This window comes from Embiotoca jacksoni, unplaced genomic scaffold (genome assembly GCF_022577435.1).
Source record: "Embiotoca jacksoni isolate LCO1_2020_lvr unplaced genomic scaffold, fEmbJac1.0.p SCAF_63, whole genome shotgun sequence".
Taxonomy (NCBI): Eukaryota; Metazoa; Chordata; class Actinopteri; family Embiotocidae; genus Embiotoca; species Embiotoca jacksoni.
In genome coordinates this window covers 1,609,394-1,631,784 of record NW_027185418.1, presented here as the reverse complement: position 1 = coordinate 1,631,784, position 22,391 = coordinate 1,609,394, and the positions used below count along the sequence as shown (strand labels likewise).

At 41.1% G+C, this 22,391-nt stretch overlaps 1 protein-coding gene across 1 annotated transcript; it reads left to right on the top strand.

Annotated features, from left to right (window-relative positions):
• Positions 1 to 522: 522 nt before the first annotated feature.
• LOC138213728 (collagen alpha-1(XXVIII) chain-like) lies at positions 523 to 21,754 on the top strand. The gene is made up of 35 exons (XM_069174981.1): positions 523 to 646; positions 1,228 to 1,370; positions 2,532 to 3,097; positions 4,735 to 4,755; positions 4,846 to 4,905; positions 5,050 to 5,103; positions 5,196 to 5,240; positions 5,318 to 5,344; positions 5,437 to 5,481; positions 5,561 to 5,605; positions 7,294 to 7,347; positions 9,242 to 9,310; positions 10,072 to 10,140; positions 10,429 to 10,497; positions 10,844 to 10,912; positions 11,005 to 11,073; positions 11,611 to 11,679; positions 12,464 to 12,532; positions 13,662 to 13,733; positions 13,842 to 13,910; positions 14,108 to 14,179; positions 14,564 to 14,632; positions 14,709 to 14,777; positions 14,856 to 14,924; positions 15,018 to 15,086; positions 15,456 to 15,524; positions 15,617 to 15,685; positions 16,012 to 16,080; positions 16,643 to 16,723; positions 16,870 to 16,905; positions 17,082 to 17,118; positions 17,271 to 17,825; positions 18,803 to 18,987; positions 19,905 to 20,196; positions 21,206 to 21,754. Exons 2-35 carry the CDS (start codon positions 1,229 to 1,231, stop codon positions 21,373 to 21,375), a joined length of 3,594 nt encoding a protein of 1,197 aa, XP_069031082.1. The 5' UTR covers positions 523 to 646; position 1,228; the 3' UTR covers positions 21,376 to 21,754.
• Positions 21,755 to 22,391: the final 637 nt, after the last annotated feature.

The window sequence follows — 22,391 nt, the reverse complement described above, 5'->3', positions numbered from 1 at the left end:
GAGCGAGACAATTTGATAGAAAAGAAGGCAACGCAAATGTCGAAAGAATATTTAAGATAACGGAATAGGGTTGCATCGTCAGTGTATTCGCATTTGCAGGTTGACTCCACTTAAATGTGCTGCTTCGAATAATGTCCTTCATCTGCTGCAGTACACGAGAGTCGTCAGTACAACTCCTCTGGTTTTTACATTAGTGGGCGAGAGTGGAAAAAAATAACCTCAGTTGGGACTTTTACTCTCAGCATCCAAACAATCTCCATTGGCAACAATCAAAACATTAAACATATTTTTTTTTTTTATGTTGATATAAAGTCTTGGATTTCTTATGTTTAATCAGTGGTAACGTTTAACAATTGTATTTTATTGATGTATATGTGGCTACGCCAATATTCCAATAATATTAATTTAGTCCGTGAAGGGTGGGAGAGATGAGGAAGATCCTTCTGCTCAGTCATCAGGAGCTGAATTGGAGCAGAGCGGGAAGTGTTGGAGCGGCCCCAGAGCCTCCAGGCTACACACACAACACATCAGCTCATCTTCATGCTCCTCAGTTTGTCTCTGGGACCCGATTCCACACTGAAATGCCTCCCAAACAGCCACAGCTCACTGGACTACAAGCACCGGCTGCAGCTAAATAAGATTCTAGGTAAAAAAAAAAAAAAAAAAATAAGAAAAAACTCTTTGCATTTGGATTTCCTTTTTTTTTTTTTTTTTTTTTTTTTTTTTTGCATGCTCCTCATTTACTTACTTGTGGCTTCATGTTGCAGTTTGAATGACAACTTTAATGCGTGTACTGCGGCTTAGACAAATCATGAGGGAGAGGTTAGATATGTTGTGCATGAACTCAGTTTCATTAGTTTTCTTCAAAGGTTGCAGGATTTGAATTTTGTTTAGACAAATTAGTGTTTGCACAAATTATTCTGCATTATTATTTTTGGGCCTTAAATACTGTAGGGATTTTATAAAAGTGCATTATGGGTAGTAGGAACAGTATCATTTAAGCAAGTAACGATATTATCATTTCTATGTGAACTGTGAAAGTACATTTACACAGATCCCTCAGCCATGTTTGGGTGTGGTGAGCCGGGTGCATGATAGTAACACGAAAAAAAACAGGAAAGATCGTATGAAAACGACAGAATATTTTGTGCTCTGCATGTAGTGTATCTTGATGCGTTTCATTGTTTTTCTTGTGACGTGCTGTCCGACTTGCTTTCACTGCTTTAGGATGGAAATGTTGCAGAAGGGAAACCTGAGCAGAGGAGTGGGGCTCTGCCTTCTGCTGTTGGCTCTGGTGCACGAGGCCACCGGCCAGAGAAGAAAGACGGGACGCAGGAACAACTACAGGCTGCACGACGACGGCGGAAATGGTAATTCTGTATATGAGGTCTCCACATGTTGGTGGTGGAGGTCAGTCGGTGGATCCCAGTGGGTGTAGCAGAGGTAAAACAATCAGGCCAGTGGAGTAGCTGAGTCATCAAACTTCAAGGTCCATGTTGTTCACGAAAACAAACCTGAGAAGTTCTGAAGTGATCCGTGCTGTGTCTGTTTTGTTTTATATTCAGTTCTGCTTTTTTTTTTTTTTTTTATTCCCGTAATTTATCCCCCGAAATCCAGTACATCCAGGTCATGGTGGGCCCATGGTGATCTTACATTTGAACAATAACAATAACAATGTATAGTTGTGTTTTCAACTTATCTCCATCATTTCCCCATTCTAGCTCGCAATTATAACCAACCAGATACAGCATACAGAATGGGAATGATGCTGAAATGATAATAATAATCCCAAACCTAACCTAAATAAATCTGGTTCGTCTCGCTGACTTGAGGGCGGTAGTGTCGTGGAGTTTACCAGTTAAAGTTGCTTTTTTTTTTTTTTTATTGTGATCCTGATGTGGTTACTGCACATTTATTTCCCCACGCAGCACTGAAAACAAACTCCACTAATTCTGGTCCAATGGCCATTCAAGTGAAGTGAAGGAGTTCAGTGTGTTTAAAGCCACCCCAATTTGAAAATGTTAGGCTTTGGCTCCGCCCAGTGTTGGTAACAAAAACGACAAAGTAGATAGCAATGCATGCTAAGGTTGCAATTATTTTTCTTATTTTCAGTAGTCGTTAATCGATTGATATTTTTTCAATTAATATCAATATCAATTAAGTAATGAGTTTATTAAATGTCATGGAACAGTGAAAAATTCCTAGTTCACGGATTTTTAATGGGACATGTAGATATATCTATATCTATCTATCTACATATATATATAAATATATATATATATATATATATATATATATACAGAGCAGCAATGGGCCAAGGATGGAGCCTTGGGGAACACCACAGATCAGAGGGGTCACAGAAGAGGCAGCGAAACTACAGTGAAAGTTTTGTTTGATAAATAGGATGTAAACTGGTCTATATGGACAACACTCTTTAAATAGCACTCTTAAAATGATATGACATGCTGTGACTTGTGATGGAGTTGAGATCTTTCTCTAACTTGAGTTTTTCCGACATCACTCTCCAACAGGTCTGACGTGTTCACTGGAGGTGGCCTTCATCCTCGACAGCTCTGAGAGCGCAAAAATATTCCTGTTTGAGAAGCAGAAGGCCTTCGTGTTGAGCTTCACCACCCGCCTCGCCATGCTGCAGGTTTCTGGCTGGACGCTGAGGGTGCGGATGGCCGCGCTTCAGTACAGCAGCTCCGTGTCCGTAGAGCAGAGATTCTCAGCCTGGAAAGACTTGGACTCGTTCCACGGTCAGGTCAGCGCCATGAACTACATTGGCCACGGCACCTACACCACCTACGCCATCACCAACGCCTCCCAGCTGCTGGTGCAGGAGACGCCGGTGGACAGCGTCCGGGTCGCAGTGCTGATGACCGACGGAGTCGATCATCCCCGCAACCCTGACGTGTTAGCGGCCACTGCGGAGGCCAAAGGTCACGGCATAAAGTTCTTCGCTGTAGGGTTGTCGGATATCGCCCAGCAGAGTCTGAATAACGCCAAGCTGCGGGCCATCGCCAGCACGCCGGCTCAGCAGTTTGTCCAAAGTCTTCTGGACTCTCAACTGGAGGAGAAGCTGCTCAAAGAGATGGTAAGGGGATGAGCTCAGGTGACATCAGCTGTCCAATCACAGTGAAGGAGGGGCGGGGCAAACACGGTCAACCACAGACACTAGTCGCTGGTTGGTCCGCCCTTCAGAGTGGCTGTGCAGACGCTAATACGAGCGTCATATTGATACAAGTTACCAAGCTGCAAGCGACAGTCGGCGCAACCGGGAAAGGTCGAACCTGCGCTGACACAAAAAACATCAGCGCCTCGCCTTATTGTGTCGCAGTTAGTGTATTTATATATATTTAAATGAAAGAACGATAGAAATGCAGCACAAATCAAACTTTAGTTTCGCAGATAAAAAAAAAAAAAAAAAACATAAATCGAAAAAGCATTTCTCTACTGTTTATCTCGACTGCCCACTGGCTTTTGATGAAATGATCGATAAATGCCACAGTATTTGACCTCCTTCGTGCAGACAGTCTAGCAGATACTTCATTATTCCGTCTAAAGTGATAAAGCCAACTGTAGTGACTCATTTTCTCCATTTTGTTTGGTTAAAGGTGTGAAAATGATAAGCTGTTGTTTCTGGTTGGGACGAAATCGTGCCAATTCTTGGGGGTTCCATGCGGTTTCTGCACACTCTGTCCTCTCAACGGGTTCAAAGTCTGAAGTCACAGAGTTGTGTCTGCATTGGGGTGCTTTCCCTGCCTGCTTTGCATTTTCCACACCACACAGAAATGTCAAATATATCTGCAGGAGGTCAGCGTCTGTCTGAGAGACTGGCGGGGCTTGTTCTGCTTTCCAAAGATGTGTGATATTATTCACTCAAATTTGAAATTCGCACGAAAGACGATAGAAGTCGATCTCTAGCAGGAACTAAGGTTGTAACAAACACAGAGCTCGATTACTGGTGGGCTTTGCTCAGTTGGTACCAACACCACAGCTGCCCCAAAAGCCTAATCTGGGTCTATGTAATCTGATTAATTTATACGTTTACGAAAAAGTTTCGTCCTCCATCTTGTGGCCTCCGTCTTGTCAAATTAATAAAAAAAACTTGAGTTATTACAGTTTATATTCTGTTTTAGCATTTTTGTAAACTTGTCGTCAATCAGATTGTTTATATTGTTTGGTGCGTCTTTAAGTAATTATTATCTGAAGGTTATATTGTTCATCACAGAAAGGCTGTAAGGCTGTAATCAACAATTATTTGTAATCATCAGAGCATCTGCTAACTATTTTCTTTTAAAAGAAATACACTATTTCATGTTTAAAAGGTCCATAATTATTCTGTGAAGCCAAAGTGAACACACTTAGATTGTGTTTTAAGTCTCATCAACAATAAAACAAAAACAAAATATTGCATTTGTGATCTTAGAAAATGGGAAACTAGTCAATATTCACAGTGAGAATCTGGTACCGGGTTATTTTTGGTGAAACTTAAATTATTCCTCTAGTATAAATTTTGCTGCCAATGTATTTACTGTTTACCAATCGTTTCAGCTCTAGAGTGTTGCTTGGCTTTGATACATTATAGTATAGTGTGAGTTAAAAGAGGTCCAACAACAAAGTTAGAGGTTAATCAGGCCCTGACCAGATATTTATTGATCTCTACTGTCAGTGATCAACACTGTACTGAACCTGTAACTGACATTTTCTGTCTCTATGTTTTGCATCCAGCGTGCAGTTGCATTTGAAGGGGTAAGTTTTTGCACGCAAATTAAGCATTTTTACCTCACTTATTAACTATCGGAAACAGTTGCACTCAATTTTTATTGTTCTCTTCGTCAGTGTCCACAGGCCCAAGTGTGTTTGTGTGAAAGAGGAGAGCGAGGCCCTCCAGGAAGTCCTGTGAGTTTTCAGAATAAAGAACACACCGTCGTCGTCGTAACGGATGAGTTTCAAACATGAAGCCACATTTTTCTGCATTTTAGGATAAACATTCGGTAGGAGCTGATCTGTATTTCTTCATCTTTACACTTTTACTATTTCCAGGGTAGAAAAGGAGACCTGGGCTTCAGAGGGCCACCGGGATCAAAAGGATCGAGGGTAAAACACGACACAGAGATTATTATTTATTTGAAATGTTTTAGTTCTCTAATTCTATGCAGCTCATTGTAAATTGACCTCTTTTTAAAAAGGGGGAGCCTGGCTTGAATGGTCGACCAGGAAGTGACGGTCCGGAGGTAAACATTTTTTCCATATTTTTGCACAAGTAACATGGTCGTCATTGGATAAAACACAGATTTTAAAACTTTTACAGGGCCGTCCAGGTTATAAGGGCAACAAGGTGAGTGACTTTAAGCTGCTATCACCTGCTTTATTCTCATTCATTTCATTCAGAAATCACCGCAGGGTCTAAAGGTGTGATTGATCTTGCAGGGGGAAAGTGGAGATTGTGGCACACCTGGGGAAAAGGGTGACACGGTGCGGCCAATATTTACTTAAGTATTTCAAACAATACCGCAGATTTTATCTTTGTAATAACTTACGTGTAATTTTGCAGGGACCTGAGGGAACTCCAGGACCACAAGGACCAAAAGGAAAAGAGGTAGAGGGGTCAGCTGTCCCAGTTGTCTTTTTGTAATTGAACAGTGGCAGTTACGAATCTCGGTTTGATCATTTTAAAATCCCCCAAATTGAAGTTTCGTACGTCTTTCCTGAGTGAGTGATAATTTTTTACTTTGTCAAACATCTCGACATCTACATGATGACAGAGACCTGAAAGACATTCATAGTTTGGCCTGGTATCGCACCAAAGCTTGTAATACACCCATCAGTCCTCTAGAGGACGTTTTGCCTCGCATAGCCATGAAAAGTACACGCTTGTCTAACAAGGATGATGGCTGTTAAAGAGAAAGCAAAAGTCAAAGTGAATTTCTTTTAAGTGACTTAAGTAAATTGCGTACAAAACATAACATAGTCAACTCCCCAACGTAGGTTAAGTAACTTACACGACGTACATAACATACGAAGATAAAATGACTTACTTTAAACCCAAACTGCGACCTTTTCCAAACCATGACCGTGTGATTTTTGTGTCCAACCCTCAGCACCTTACTTTTCGTGCATCGGCTATTCAAAACCTGACACCGACATGTTATTGTTTAGTGGACTTACGTGTGTATTACACGCTTTCCCGTGATACCAAGGTTGCGTGATTACTGGAGGATGAATTCTAGCGACTTGGGGAACTTTGGACTTTTGTGGTTTTAAGTGAAATGTTGCAACAACTGTTTGATGGATTGTCCTGAAATGTGGTCTGATAACTTTTGGTAAACCCTTGCCTTTTTTTTTTTTTTTTTTTCTACCATCATCACCAGGACGAATTTGTCATTTTTGAGATTTGTCATTGTTAGCATTTCGCTCATATCACCTCTGTGTCTCAGTACAGCCTCACAAAGATGCTAACAAAGCTGTAGACTTTAAAGTGTCTTAGATTAGTACCAAATATCATAACTAAACTTTGGTAAACCTTCAAAGACTGTTTGGGTTTTTTCTGTACTACTTTATCATGAGATTGATGATAGCAAATTACCATTTGGCATTTAAATCCAGACCAGTTTTTCAATTCAGGAGACATTTTATGATTTTGGTTTTGTCATATTTGAATTTCTGTCACTTCCACCTCTCATCCGTCATACCCCTGGATATACAGTGCACTGCCATACATCCATATTGCTACACAGACCACACGATACATCGACATCAGACAGTCCGCTCTCCCTACAATATGAAAAATGAAAGTGGAATCTGTCTTTTATTCGTCTCTGCACTAATGGAATGTGAATATTGGATTATGGGTAATCCTGATACTAATGTGGCTATCCAAAGCTGTGAATCCAGGCTTGCAGGATATTATTCTTTTGCAGGAACAGACTTTGTGTGGTGGGATTAGTGCAGGGACTTGGCCGCCCAGCACCACTCTTCCTCCTCTCTGCTTCTGGCACAGTGTCAGTATAACCGTATTATTTTTCGGGCATGAAAGCCATGAATGTTGATGTTAATCCGTATTTTTCATTCAGTGGTGGTGGGTTGACTTTGACCTGCAGATTGATCATACATCATGGGAGCTTCCTTTATAATCATACGTGATTGGTATGTGCTGCTGGGCTCCAATTTCTTTTTTTTTGTGTGTGAATAGTCGCAGATGGTTGTGCAACACCAGCAGATCCTAAAATAGATCAAATTTAGGAATATTTGTATGTTGCATAAAAGGGATGTTCATTTGTTTCGCAGGGGGTGATGGGACCACCGGGAGACATCGGTCCCGAGGGCCCGGCGGGAGATAAAGTAGGTTTCTGAAATAGATCAAGATGCATTTAACATGTCAGATAATTTGTACTTTGCTAGTTTCCAGCAACAACAGTTAGTTTAGTCAATTACAAGCACGAAAAAAAATCTCATCACATGTAGTTGATGTCACTCCATGTACTGAATTCTGAAAATTTTGGACTACTCTGATGCCCCCCAGTGGCTGTGTTCAAACAAGACACTGTGGCAGACAGCAATACAAATGCAACCTAAAAGCCCTGAAACTATATCATTATATAAGTTTTGTGTATTTATTTTCAACCCCTTGCATCCCACAATATCTAGCTAGCAAGCTTAAGCAGCTTTGGTCTCACTTGAAGCCGGAGTTTTAGGATTTATTTTGAGGAGAAAGTCATGATATTTACTGAGAAAGACCAAATAAAATTGTCTTGTTCGGAGAACAAAGTCAAAATTTCAATTTTCAAAAGTAGTAATCTTATGAGAATGATATACTATGTTTATGAGAAAAAAAAGGAACAACATTATGGGAATAAAGTTATACGTTTTTAAAGTGAAGCGGCCTCTAGTGGGCGTAAAAATAAAGACAATCTGGTGTACCGACCGCACAGGTATCGCAGTTACGAAAGTTGCATAACTGTAAAGAAGTAATAACTTTAATGCAGAGCACATTTGAAGTTAACCCAATCCAGTGGCGTCACCCGTTGGTTTGTGAACAGCTGTTATGAAGCCTCGAGTTCAGAATTTGACCGGCGCCATTTTGCTAGTCCCGAGTGGTTTGGAGCAGGAAGAGACCATATTTGGGCAAGCTGAGAGGAGAGAGAGGGTTGGATCTGACTTGATCTGATTGGAACTCAGGCCTGTCAATCAAATAGACACGCCCCCAAAAACACAGCTTTTTTAAGTTTATTTTTTTATAATGACGGGATTATTTTCAGATGGACGGCAAGAAACACGAGATAACTCATGTAGGCATTTTATTGACTTAGAATTTTACGAGACAAATTGAATGGGAGTCGATGGAGCTGGAAGCTTTTTGGAGCCGACATCTAGTGGCACCCGATGGTACTGCAGCTTAAGACACTACCGCATCGGCCTTATTTTTCAGACGTGGAAGCTACGAACACTTTTATTTACAGTGTATGTTTTAACCCAAACCATTAACCTTTTCCTAAACAAGTGGTTTTTATGGTTTAACATAACCATTCGGGCTAATTTAGGAAACACTGCGAGTCGTATTTAAGGGTGGGAAGAATATATCTGTGTGGTCGTATGTGTTGGAGGACTTGTTGGTGACACACCATCATTCACATGCACTGTTTCCGATACACTTTCCCTCACAATGTCTGTTTTGTCACGTATCAGTTTAAAAAAAAAAAAAGGCAACATAGAAATGACCTTTAAAATATGTGACTGAGGCTAATAAGATGCTGCCCTGCAGTTTTTTAACAAAGATGTCTTTATCCAGATGAAATTTCATAGGATTTATAGTACATTCACAAAAAGTCGACATATTAATCTAGAAGTTTTACAAAGGAAGTAAAGTGCAGTTCTACATTTCTAAAAAGCCATAAAGGGCTGAAACTTAATTATATCAAAGAGAAGCATAGTGTTTTGTTTTTTTGTTTTTTAATCAGATATCACTGAACTTAAAATGCCACAAACAAGATAGCAAAACATGCATACATATTTGTAACCACATATAAGAATCATCTCCATTATAATTTTCTGCTCTTCGGCCCGACTGGGTTGTATTTAGAATCTGAAAATCTACCGACCACAACCCTTGACGATGATCGACTGGGATGAGATGGCACCTTTACTGAACGGTCACCAAATTTCTGTAATTTCTGTTGACGTGTTGAGCTGCCATCACCTTCAACACAAACCTCTGAACTTGTTTTTCTGGTCACAGGGAGACCGAGGGCCCGACGGTGCATCTGGACCCCCGGGAGACTTTGGTATCGGATTCCCAGGAACCAAGGTGACACATTTATTTCATTATTACCGTAAAGAAAACAACATCCTGTACAGTCATATAATCTTAATTAAATCAAATTCGTGCCTAAACAATATTTTTCACTTTCATTGCTGAGAGGTTTTGTTGAATCAAATTAGCAAATAAATAACAAAACTTTAGTGCTTTTTTCTGCAGCGACCATCTGATGGACTCGTCAAAAGTTGATGAGTATTTTTAAAGCATTTCTAGCAACAATAAAGATGGTTTAATTAGAAAGTCTTATTTGTGTGCAATAATTATGTTTTTCTTTACATTTTTCTATACATATCAAGGTGTATTTATTTATTTTGTGTATATAGCTTACGTGTGTGTTTTTATACATTGGTTTATATTTTATTTTACAGTTTTCCCCCCAACATTTCTTTTATTATTATTATTATTAATTTTGTCTCCCTGTATACTTTTCTTTTTTTCTAACTGTATTCTTGAGCTGTTGTTACAACAAAATGTCCCCACTGCAGGATTAATAAACTCTTATCTTATCTTATCTTATCTTATCTTATCTTATCTTATCTTATCTTATCTTATCTTATCTTATCTTATCTTACCTCATCTTATCTTATCTTATCTTATCTTAATTAAATAATTTTCCCCTCCACAAGTGTGAGAATAAACTGCTTTTAAGTGCAAGAGAAATAATAAATATTGTCACTTTTTTTTTTATTTTTTTATTTTTATTTTTTTTTTTTTACTGGAAGATGATTTAAGTTGTGTACTGCTTACAGGGTGAAAAGGGCATTCAGGGCAGACCAGGTCCCACTGGTCGTGTGGGGGTTGGAGAACCAGGACTACCAGTGAGTATAAGGATAACCAGCGTGACTCCATTATTATGTACAAATACGCCCTTACTGCCAACTGAAACACATTCTTCCTAAGCAGCAGATATACAGTATGATATTTATTTTCCTTCACCTCCATGTGGTTTTACAATGCATTACAACATTGTCAGCGTACCGTTACTGACATCTGTTTCCAGGGTTCTCATGGGAATTCAAAGTTTTGCGACCCCTGCTGCCACTGGGTCAATGTCATCCGGCACAAATTTCACATTGATTTTTTATCAAAAGTTGCGTTTGTTCCAGGGATCCCAAGGAGCACCTGGAACACAAGGAAACACTGGACCTCCTGGAGAAGGGTTTCCAGGACCGAAGGTGAGTAAGGTCTTTGGGTGGTTAAAAACGTCATTCCTTATAAACAGATTTCAGCACACGAGTGCAGAATATGTGGTGAATGGTAGAAGATTTGGGTACTGGAAGTGTTCTGGTTTTAGTTTGTAGTCTGTCGACCGATCAGGTATGAGTGGGCTTTGTTTTGCCTGCAGGTAAATAATTGACCATGACAATTTGGGTTTTTCATTATGCAAAGCAGAACTGACTGATTTATAAAAATAAGAAGCATACAACACTGCATGTGTGTAAAACCAGAAATTTAACATTTAAAAACATGACATTTGAAAGTTGGACAGGTTCATATCAGAATTACCTTTCTTTGTTTTAGGGTGATCGGGGATATGATGGTCCAAGGGGCAATCGTGGACTTCCTGGTGTTGGGGTCAAAGGTGACAAGGTGACTAAACGTTTGCTCAACCTGAGGAAAATTTCACGTCCATGTCTGATGGTACAGAGCTGGGTCTTTCATCAAGGTATTTCTTCTCTCAGGGCAATCATGGGCCGCCTGGGATTGGTGGTCCAGTTGGGGCTCCTGGTTTAGGACTTCAAGGAGAAAAGGTAAGAACTGCATTAATGATCCGTACACTGGAAGGAGTGGCACTCTTAACAACACATACACACACACACCATTGGACACCTGTATGAAGCAAGCAGCAACCAGCAGTGACATCATCCGTTGGTTTGTGAACGGCCGTTACGAAGCCTCGAGTTCAGAATTTGGCCGGCACCATCCTGCTAGTTCTGAGCGATTTGGAGCAGGAAGTTACTACGTCCCGCCCACCGATAGCTGTAACCTGACTGCACCACAGGCCTGTCAATCAAACGGACACTTCCCCCAAAACACGGCGTCTTAAAGTTTATTCTGCAATTAATAACAGGATTATTTTCAGATGGACCGCCAGAAAACTAATCTGGACGAGTAAATTTAGCGAATGACATACAGGGAATTTGTGGAAAAATTTTCATTGACTGATAATTACATGAGAGAAGTTGAATGAGAGTCTATGGAAACCGGTGCTTTTTAAAGCCAACCTCTAGTCGCACTCGGTGGTATTGCAGTTTAAGGCACTTTTAACTTAATCTTCTTTCTCTTAGGGGGATCAGGGCCCAGTTGGACCTGCAGGACCCAGAGGAGCTCCGGGTGTTGGAATAACGGGACCTAAGGTGAGATAGTACAGAGAAGTCCATCGACCCTTAAAACCCCTATATGTACAGGTGCAGCACATCTCATATGAAACTGCAGAATTTGAGCTTTCCAATGACGTCAGTATCTTGTCTGTGTGACGAAGAGTTGCAGTAAAACTCTACTTTAAATTTGCATCAAATTGAATCATTGTTACACTCCGCGTACAGCTCTGCGTCAATCTCCACACCTGCTACTCTTGATTGAATTACTCTTAGTCCTGACCGTTTCACAACGTACCGCATATCAGAACTTACCCTTTCTGAGGATACCCGAAGATTCTCTGTACGACAAGGCGATTTTGACTACTTCTGGTTTGAAATCACAGCTGACCACTACAGCCCACTTTGTGTGAAAAAGTTGATTTTCATTTCAAATTGCCTCCTTTGATTGTCCTCGTTAGACACAAGTTCCCTAATGTCCCTAATAATGTCACTACCACAACAAACATTTATCAATCCACAACAGAAAATAGTGACAAGTACAATTGACACCAGTTAGAGTAATGTTTGCTAAAAAAAAAAGGCTTTACCACATAATATAGTTGTGACTTGCTTTTAAAGATTTATACCGTCAGTGGAAGCAAATGGATTTTGGACATTCAGGGTTGAAAACAACAATTGTTAGTTTTTTTTTTTTTAAAGGTTTTGTTAAAAAATGAAAAGAAAAAAAAACAAGGCAAATCGTGCCATTTAAATTTATTTTCTCCTTTTTATTTGTCAATGTCTGCATCAGCCCGACTGACTGTGTGTATGTTACCTTCAGGGGAATCAGGGCCTCCCAGGTGAGATTGGCCTGCCAGGTGACAAAGGTGTGGGAGAACCGGGACCCAAAGTAAGTAGAGCTGCACTACTCGCCCACACTCACCCTGCAGTGTTTAACTTTAAAGGAACAGGTTGGATGTAAGTCGGAGTAACTACTCATCAAGGTCATAGCTTCTCTGGGCTCTGTGCATGTCACCATTTGCGCTCGACAGGTGCAGTCTGGGAACTTTTTGATTCACTCTTGTATACAAAAATATTAAATGGTTCCTACTTCTTGGAGAAAGTCCATCCATTGGAAATGCACCTCTCAGGTGACTTTTGGATACATGGCTAATTATGGCCCGAGGACCGCGTTTTATAATTCAAGCAATTATTATTATAGTTCTGGCAAATAAAATGCCTTTTTGGCAGCTTTAATATGCTCAAAAGCTGATGAAACTTTGCAGAAAAATCAGCCCTCGTGGAAATTTAAGTATTTTATAGGTTTTGGCTACCGGCATCGCAAAATGGCTCGCTAGCACTCCCTAAAATGAGATCTCAAGGCTGTTTTCGTTACAGTTAATGAAATTCGGTGGACATGTGTATCATACCGAGATAAAAAAGAAAAAGAAAAAAAAAAAAAGGTCTATTGGCACCATGACCTAAACTTAACAGGAAGTCCGCCATTTTGGTGATTCGCATGTGTTGTACTTCAACGAACTTCTCCTACAGATTTTATTGGACCGACTTGAATTTTGGTCTGTGCAGTCTTAAGGCCTTTGGGATGACAAGTTATGAAGAAAACTTGTTTTCATCGAACGGTGTGTCTGTGGCATGGCGGCAATTTTGAGCATTTCGCCCAAAAGCATTAAAGTTGCTGTAATTTGGATGTACATTGTCCGAGCCCATGTGCTTTCATCAAAGGGCGTCGCTGTGGCGATGCGACAAAGTTTAATGTTTCGCCATTGACATAAAGTTGATGTTTGAGGTCAAAGGATGCTCAAGACCTCCCGAAACGTGGCACATGCATCAGGCATGGTCACCTCCATGGCTGCGTCCACCCCCGTCATGCTGACTCCCCGATGGGCGAAGGTGCGAGGGACCGCATATCACTGTCACAGTTTTAATTACAATATTACTTTCATGCTTTTGTTCAATGTTGTTTTTAATTCTAAATCAGCACCCGTCCGATGCTCTTGCGTGTCATTTACCTCTCTCAGGGTGACCCTGGAGCCGAGGGGTTGGCAGGTATTCCCGGTCTGCCAGGAGAGGATGGAGCCCCGGGACAAAAGGTAACTCCACCGAGTCCAGTTTCATCTTGTTAAAATGTATTTGAAATACTTCTTACCAGTCCATCTGTCCTCTCTCTCCTTCACTGACTTCTTCTCAAATGACGGCAGGGTGACCTCGGGTTACCGGGGCACAGGGGACCTGATGGGACTCCTGGTAAAGGTGTCCCTGGAGAGAAGGTAACCGTTGATGGAGTATATATATATATATATATATATATATATATATGAAAAAGAAAATGATTAATACACTGTATTATGTGAGTTTTAAGATCCCATCATCCCTATATGATTTCCTGAGAAGTGATTATCTTAAAGCCTAACTCACATTTGATTCTGGAGATTGTTCAGAGAGCAGTTTTGTGATGTTGTGGCAGGGAAACAGAGGGGACAGGGGGAGCCGAGGCCAGCTAGGTGCAGTCGGTCCTGTTGGGCCAATGGGAACAAAGGTATGTATATGCATGGCAGAAACATTTCACATTTTTACACAATTGTGCGAATTTCAAATGACGTTCTGCTCTTTAACAATTAAGTGGTTCAGAAAATGTTAAGTCCCGTAGAAATTATAGGTTTTCAAAGGAAATGGGAGATGACACTCAGAATGGTTTTCTTCATTTTACCCCAAAATAAATCTATGATTCATTAAGAAACTAGAAACAAGCCCTTCAAACCATGTGCCTTACTTTGCTCCCAGATGATCCGCTGTTGAACTGGCAAAAATGTAATTGGACTTGCGATATTCGTGTCGGAGCATACGCTTATATTGTTCAAATAGAACCTCAATTGACTAAAGTCCCCCATTGTTGTCTGATCAGTGTTTTCTTTTCTTTCAGGGGGAACCAGGGAATTTGGGTTCACCAGGACCAACTGGACCTCCAGGCAGGGGCATGCATGGTGCCAAGGTAAGCCCATGTCTTGCCAACTAAAGTCATTGTAACTTTTACCACCAGCAATATATCCACTGCTGGTGTTTGTCAGGGAGAACTGGGTCTGCCAGGTCCAGCCGGAGCTGTGGGAGAGCCAGGGAAAGGTTTAACCGGACCGAAGGTGAGTCCAGTTCAAGTTTACTCTTCAACGATCCCTCTTTAAAGTAAGTAAGTAATTAAGTAAGTTTTGGTTTTGTAGGGTGACAGAGGGCCAGCAGGGCCTGCTGGACCATCCGGACTCAAAGGGGAAGGTTTCTCCGGCCCTCCAGTGAGTATTAAATGTATATCATGGCTTTCTTTGTCATTTCACAACTCCTATCACACTCAGCTCTGTGTGTCATGTTTAAAAACTGTGTCTTAGGGACTTCCGGGGCCTCCTGGTCTCCTAGGAGAGACTGGACCAGATGGCATTGGTTTACCTGGACCAAAGGTAATGGTTTCTCAGGGACAAAACAAGAAGAATGTCATCAATGAAACAGCAATATTATTTATATCTGTTGAAGAAGTTTCTGTAATTTTTCTGCTGATTTTATTAACAATAATTATTATTCTAAAATTATTTATTTTTTTACAAATATTTCTCCAAAACCTGCCCTTCCTTGTGAGAATAAAATAAAAACCCAAATATATCATATAACAATAATGGATAATGAGGATTTGATTGAACGCCACAGATTGATTTACACTTTGTTTTGCTGTTTTATTCCTTATCTTTATTGTGCTTTTTTAAATATTTATTAAGAAAATAACAAGTATCTAAAAATGTTTTAACAATTTAAAAACAGTTTTATATTTTCAGGGCGACAGAGGCTTGGCTGGCCCCCCTGGACCTGCCGGTCCACCAGGAATTGGTTTAATTGGTACCAAGGTAATCAGTTCTGTTGTAAACAATCATTGTTTTGTGCTACTTTTAATATAGTGCCGGTGAAAGGGTTTGAAATTCCCGTTGATATCTTGTAGGGTTCGGTCGGCCAAATGGGACCACCTGGTATACACGGGTTACCTGGAGAGGGCATACAAGGACAAAAGGTACCGCTATCACCTGACATCTGAGTTTATTATGCTGTTTACGAATAACTATTGTGCCCTCAAGTTGCTCACTAATCAATGATAATCGATGATATTCCTTCATATTATCGTCTGATTTCTTTATTATCACTTTTCGCCTTTCAGAAAAGCTCAAACATGTTCGTGGAAGTTTTTTTTTTCCTATTCTCTGCTGCTGTACTCGATAATAAAATCAGAGCACATTGTTTGCACAGTGGTTATACAAAAAAACAACAGGCATGGAGATGTTGTTCTATTTGCTCCATCTTGTTTTATAACCTAACAATAAATGTGCTGAATTCTTCCAGGGGGAGCCGGGATTTCAGGGGATCCCTGGCCCCAGAGGTCCTCCGGGACAAGGTCTGCAAGGGGACAAGGTGATGTTGTCTATGCAACTGAGTAATAATTGCTAAACGATCAAAATGATGAAGCTAAAAATTCAAGGCTTAAACTGGAATTACCGCCTCGTGGTTGTAGGCTTCAGCCAACCAGTCAAGTGGCCGTTAACTTTCATTGTTTTCCAGACTTTCTGAGATATCGCGTTCTCACAAAAATGGGAGCAGCGTGACGTCACAGTGACCTTTGATCAGTAAAATCTTTTCAGTTCATCCTTGAGTCCAAGTGAACGTTTGTGCCAAATTTAAAGAGAATCCCTCAAGAGCTGTTGTGTGTACAGATGGACGAACCCAAAAAAACGTAAGGCCTCCATGGCGATGACTGTATAACTACTGAGAAACGTGACATCAGTAAACTGGTTTGTGTTTAAGGGATACAAAAGATCTGATATCTTCACATCACATCCTCACTAAAGTGGTTTGTTTTTCAATTGCAGCTGCAGTCTGTGCATGTCTGCAGGAGCTCTTTTAATGGTGGCAGGATGCTCCTTGCTTTCGCAGCCCCACACAGGCTTAAGAAATGATCGTTTCTTTCCTCCTGCAGGGGGACCGAGGCTTCAGAGGAGAGAAAGGCAGAAAGGGAGACCGAGGGGAACTCGGGGAGCCTGGAGCCGTCGGAGCTTTGGTACCAGATTTTGCTGTCAAACAAATTACTTTTTGTTCACTTTTTGCTGCAGAATGTCTTGTTGATTAATAACAACCCAACACAATCTCAAGTAAATCTGACAGCATGTCTACAGCGCTGAAATAACGACTTGTTTCAAATGACAGGGCAGAGCTGGACAGAAGGGAGAACCCGGACTTACCGTAAGTATCAACATTCAATAAAATAATGCTAAATCAACTTAATCACAAACATTTTCTGCCAAGAAAAAATCCCCCAAAAAGTTTTGTACAAATAATGGATAATGTTATTGATAAGAAAAATATTAGCAGATTAAAATAAAATAAAAACCTCTGAAATGTTGCTCTGTCTTTCCCAGAGAGATGAAATCATCAAAATAGTGAGAACCATATGCAGTAAGTAATCCGTCAGAGGAGGGTCAGTAATTCTGAAGTTTTCCATTAAAGTTACGTTGGAGTCTTTGTTTTCCTTGAATAAAGTTCCCCACTGGTGTTTCTAAAGTTCGGCTGACCCCCACCCTGGTTGTGTCTCTGCTCTGTCTCACCAGGTTGTGGGGTGGCATGCCGCCAAACACCGCTGGACCTCGTCTTTGTGATCGACAGCTCGGAGAGCGTCGGCCCCGAAAACTTCAACGTGATCAAAGACTTTGTGAATGCCCTGATCGACCGTGCCTCGGTCAGCCGGGAAACCACGCGGGTCGGCGTGGTCCTCTACAGCCACAACAACGCGGTGGTGGTGAGCCTGGGACAGGAAGCCACCCGGGACGAGATCAAATCCGCGGTCCGCTCCATGATCTACCTGGGCGAGGGTACGTTTACGGGCAGTGCAATCCAGCAGGCCAACCAGGTTTTCAAGGCGGCGCGGGCAGGTGTGAGGAAGGTGGCCATCATCATCACGGATGGGCAGGCCGACAAGAGGGACTCGGTCAGTCTGGAGAGCGCGGTCGCCGAAGCTCATGGAAGCAACGTCGAGATGTTCGTGATCGGGGTGGTGAACGAAAGCGATCCGCTGTACAAAGAGTTCAAGAAGGAGCTTCACCTCACGGCCTCCGATCCCGACAGCGACCACGTATTCCTCATCGACGACTTCAAAACACTTCCAGGTGACTGTTTCATCACCTGGTGGTATTCAGGCAGCTTGTTTAGGATTTCTTATTGTGGCTTTCTTGTGTGCAAAGTATTGGAGTTCTGTAGATTTTCTGAAGTAATGGAAACCCAGTTCGTTGTACAGGGTTGGAAGGTAACCAAGTACATTTACCCAAGAACCATTTTAAGGAATTTAACTCTTACCCTGCGTTCCAGTATCCACACTACCATACTATTTAGTATGCCAAAAAAATATTTAGTACGTCCCAATACATGCTACGTTAAACGTAGTTTAACAAAAGTACCAGGTTGTCCGACTACATCCGGTCGTATTTTGCAGTCTGCAGGCCAGCACGCTACTCGAGCTGTTCTGACCCACAATCCTTTGCGCAGCAGAAGATACGTCACATCTACTGAAGCGCCGAGACAGTTGGTGGCGCTGATGTGCCTCCCGCAAAAGGAAGAAGCAGAAGAAGAGGCAATAATAGGAAGCCTACTCGTTCCATATCGCATCCTTTTTTCTTTTACTACAAACGTTGCGCTACGGATCGCGAAAGATACGACCAAGAGGATTGAAGTTCAAGACGCATTTTTATGATGACGTAGTATGCCCCGATTGTCAATATACCACATGCAACAGTACATACTTTTTAAGATGTAGCTTATGGTTCCGAAAAATGAGGCCAATGCGGAGGTGCGTTAAACTGCAATACCAGCTGGAGGTTCCCATAGACTGCCATTCAACTTCTCTCATAAAATTCTCAGTCAAATAAAGTTTCTCCACAAGTTTTCTGTATGTCATTGGTTAAAGTTATTCTTCCAGATTAGTGTTCTGGCCGTCCATCCTAAAATAATCCTGTTATTAATTATAAAATAAGATTCAAAAAGCTGGGATTTGGTGGGCGTGTCTGTTTGATTCAGTCGGCCAGGTCTGAGCATCTTCACAGACGGTATAAAACTGTATATCGACTGTTGTGGTTTTCCGGTTTTGCAGCTCTGGAGAGAAAACTGCTGAGTCATATCTGTGAAGACGGAGAGAGGCGTTTGTTCAGCACCGTCCCGAGCTCCGGACTTTCTCTGGGAATCCCGGAGGTCTCCAGCAACGTTCGAGAACCGCCGTACAGGACGGACACGGACACGCCCACCTTCACGGGAGATTTCAGGAGAGTTCAGATGGTGGTGAGAGGACCAAAAACATTTTTACAATTTTGACCTTCTGTCAATAACCAAGTCATTCTAATGAACTCAGCAATCCTCTAACCTTTTCCTTCTTGAGCCACCACTGGATCAATTTCCCATTTATCAATTTGAAACATCTTAACATTTACTAGATCCATTGGCACAACATTTGGAGGATGATGGATCAGAAAAACGTTGTTGATCACCCTTCTTCTCTGAAGATGACATTTTTAGATTTGAGTGAAACGCTCCAACACCTATTGGATCAATTAAACGCTTACCACACTGTAAACATACTCTGTTAAAAGTAAAATTCCTGGGATCGACACGCTATTGAAGTTAAAGTATGTACTGTAAGTATATTGAGGACTATTTTAAGTATTACAAAGTAAAGTACACAAATAGCCCCTGTGGTCATTGTACTCATATATGGTATCTTTAATTATCGATATAGTAAAATGAAATCAGGATTGTCATGAATTGAGATAGTTATTAACCATTTTGCACAGGCTAGAGCTAATGCTAATTTTCTTTACGGATTAATTTATCATTAATCATTTTCTAGGTTTATCAATGAATTGTTTGGTTGGTAAATTCTGCAAACAGTGAGAAATGCCTTTCCAACTTCCCCAGAATGTTTTTGTTGTCCAACAAGTGGTTCAAACTAAAATTGAGGCAATAAGTCCGATTGATCTGATCAACAGAAAAATCATCATTTTGCAACTAATTTGTTAATTGATTAATAGGTTCAGTTGTTACAACTAAACAATTAAGTGATGTTTTTAAAGTGTGGACAGATGTCACATGTTGTTGCTGCTTTCCACCACATCCCAGAGACATCGCCCAGCGAATAGAGCTCGCTCTGGTGTCACCTTGATGAAGTGAACTAGATACAAGCCTTTGCTCCTCTGTTACAGCCAGGCCCTCCGGCATCGCCCCCCGACGGGGAAAATGTCACTCCACAGAGGCCCAAGACGGACGACAGAACTGCCTCAGAAATTCAGAGGTTCCCGTTCTTTGACAGGGAGCCCTTCAGACCGGTAACAGAGTTCCTCCCACAGTTTGAGATGAACAACCCCACTCGCCGCACGGTGATGACTGGAGCCATGGGGCCAGCTGGTCCCACTCTGAAGGCCCCGCCTGAGGAGAAGACTCCACCACCGACTCCACCGACTCCTTCGCTGCTGCCCTCTGGCACTGACAACTCAGGTAACTGCTAAATCTGCAGAAAATTATAAAATTATAAAATTTCAGAAAAATGAAAAAAATTGGTAGGGTAAATTGTAGACTGTATCTAAAAGTGGACGTAGCTTCCGGCTCTGAAATATCAGGTCGATGTGGAAGTGCCTTAAGCTGCGATACCACCGGGTGCCACTAGAGGTCGGCTCCAAAAAGCCTCCAGCAGTCAATAAAATTTCTCCACGAGTTATCTCGGTGTTGTTAGCTAAAGTCGCTCCTTCTTATTAGTTTTCTGCCAGTTCATTTGAAATGAATCACGTCATTAATTATTAAATAAGCCTCAAAAAGCCGTGTTTTTGTGGGGTGTGTCTGTTTGATTGACAGGCCTGTGGTGTAGTCAGGTTACGGCTATTGGGCGGGACGTAGTATCGCCGGGTTTCCAATCAGATCCCCCAGCTCGCCCAAATATGGTCACTTCCTGCTCTAAACTGCTCCGAACTAGCAAAATGGTGCCGGACAAAATCTGAACTCGAGGCTTCATAATGTCCATTCACAAACCAATTGGTGACGTCGCTGCTGGTTGCCGCTTGGTGTAAACATGAAGACACATGCGCTGAAGTAAAGATGCTGAGTCCAACATTTATACATTTTCATCTGAATTATTATGGTTTAAACAACAACAAATTGTTTAATGTTTTACTAAGATTCGAATGAGAATATGATTGACACTTGCTAATTAACGCCTCATATTTTGGGTTTGAGTTAAGGTTAACCCTAACCCTAGCATGCATGGCCCTCAGAGGATGAATGACATAATTGATCCTCTGACTTCTTTCCTCTCGCTCCACCATGACATTCACATTTTGTGTTTTTAGAGAAGCGCCTTTTCAACTATTGGATGGATTGCATAAAATGCCATAAACACATTCACGTTCCCTCAAGATGAATTCTAATAACTACAATGGCAGCTGCTGGCCAAGCGGTACGTTCTTAGTGGTGTTATCTTTGACGCCAGTCGTGTTTTGCTGTTTTCCTGCAGAGCGCTGCAGCCAGATTCTGGATCCAGGACCGTGTCGGGACTACGTGGTGAAGTGGTACTACGACGCCACGGCTAATTCTTGCGCTCAGTTCTGGTTCGGAGGCTGTCGAGGAAACAGCAACCAGTTCGAGACTGAGAAGAGCTGCAGAGAAACCTGCGCCAAACTCTAAACATGTCACAAAACATGTTGTTCTTAGTTCACATGTGACTGTAGCCACAAAGTTCACTTCACATTCAGCGCCTTCCTATTTGTCTCGTAGCTACTTTGACACAGATAGGACAAAAGAGCGGCAAATGTTAGAGAAGCATCGTTAAACCAAATGACACTGCGATCGGGTTTTAGGTTTTAAATTCTTGTAGATTAGGTCTTTTTTCTGTTGGGGATTTTTGTATTGTGTGAACTAAGTCAAGCTAATGGAGATACAATAATTCTATAATGTTACTTACACACTGTTGAGCAGTTCTATTAAAAATAAAACAAAGTTTATAACCGCAAACTTTTCTATTCAGAAAAACACTTTTGTATAATGCATTGATGTATTTTTTGCCTCTGATTTTTATGTTTTTTAATACTGTGTAATGTCATTATGGAAAAACAAAGCAAATAAACATACTTTTTAATTACATGCACTGGAGGTAAATGCCTTCATTCAATACAAAAGCGTAGTGGGACTGTGGGCGAATGCACCTGCTAAATAACATAAGGTAAGTTTTTGACACGAAGAAAAATTGTTCTGGCTGTATTTGGTAATTGTATGTAAAAATATATAACAGTTTTTCTTCTGTAAATATAATTTAAGAGCTTCAAGAAAGGTTAAGAGTTATGTTTCAAAATTATCTCAGAAATAACTGACCTCTGACGACAACATTATGTGGTGGGGCAGCAGCTAATGTTTCATTTCACGTGCCACGCAATAGAGGTTGAGGTCATTTCATGTATTTCTGAGAGATCAGGCCGGCATTTCTCTGTGCTTTCCAAATCTGGTACAATCACTGTTGGTGTGACAATGTTGTGGTTAAAATCTGATTTGATTCAGGCACAAAAAACACAGTTTAGGTTCAAATAATTACTTGAAGCGGGATGTGGTTTAAATGTGATTAATACCTTTGGTGTTGACTGGAGCCAAACATTTCATAATAATATAATTATATTTATCTCACTCAATAGTGAATTGCTCAGTATTGA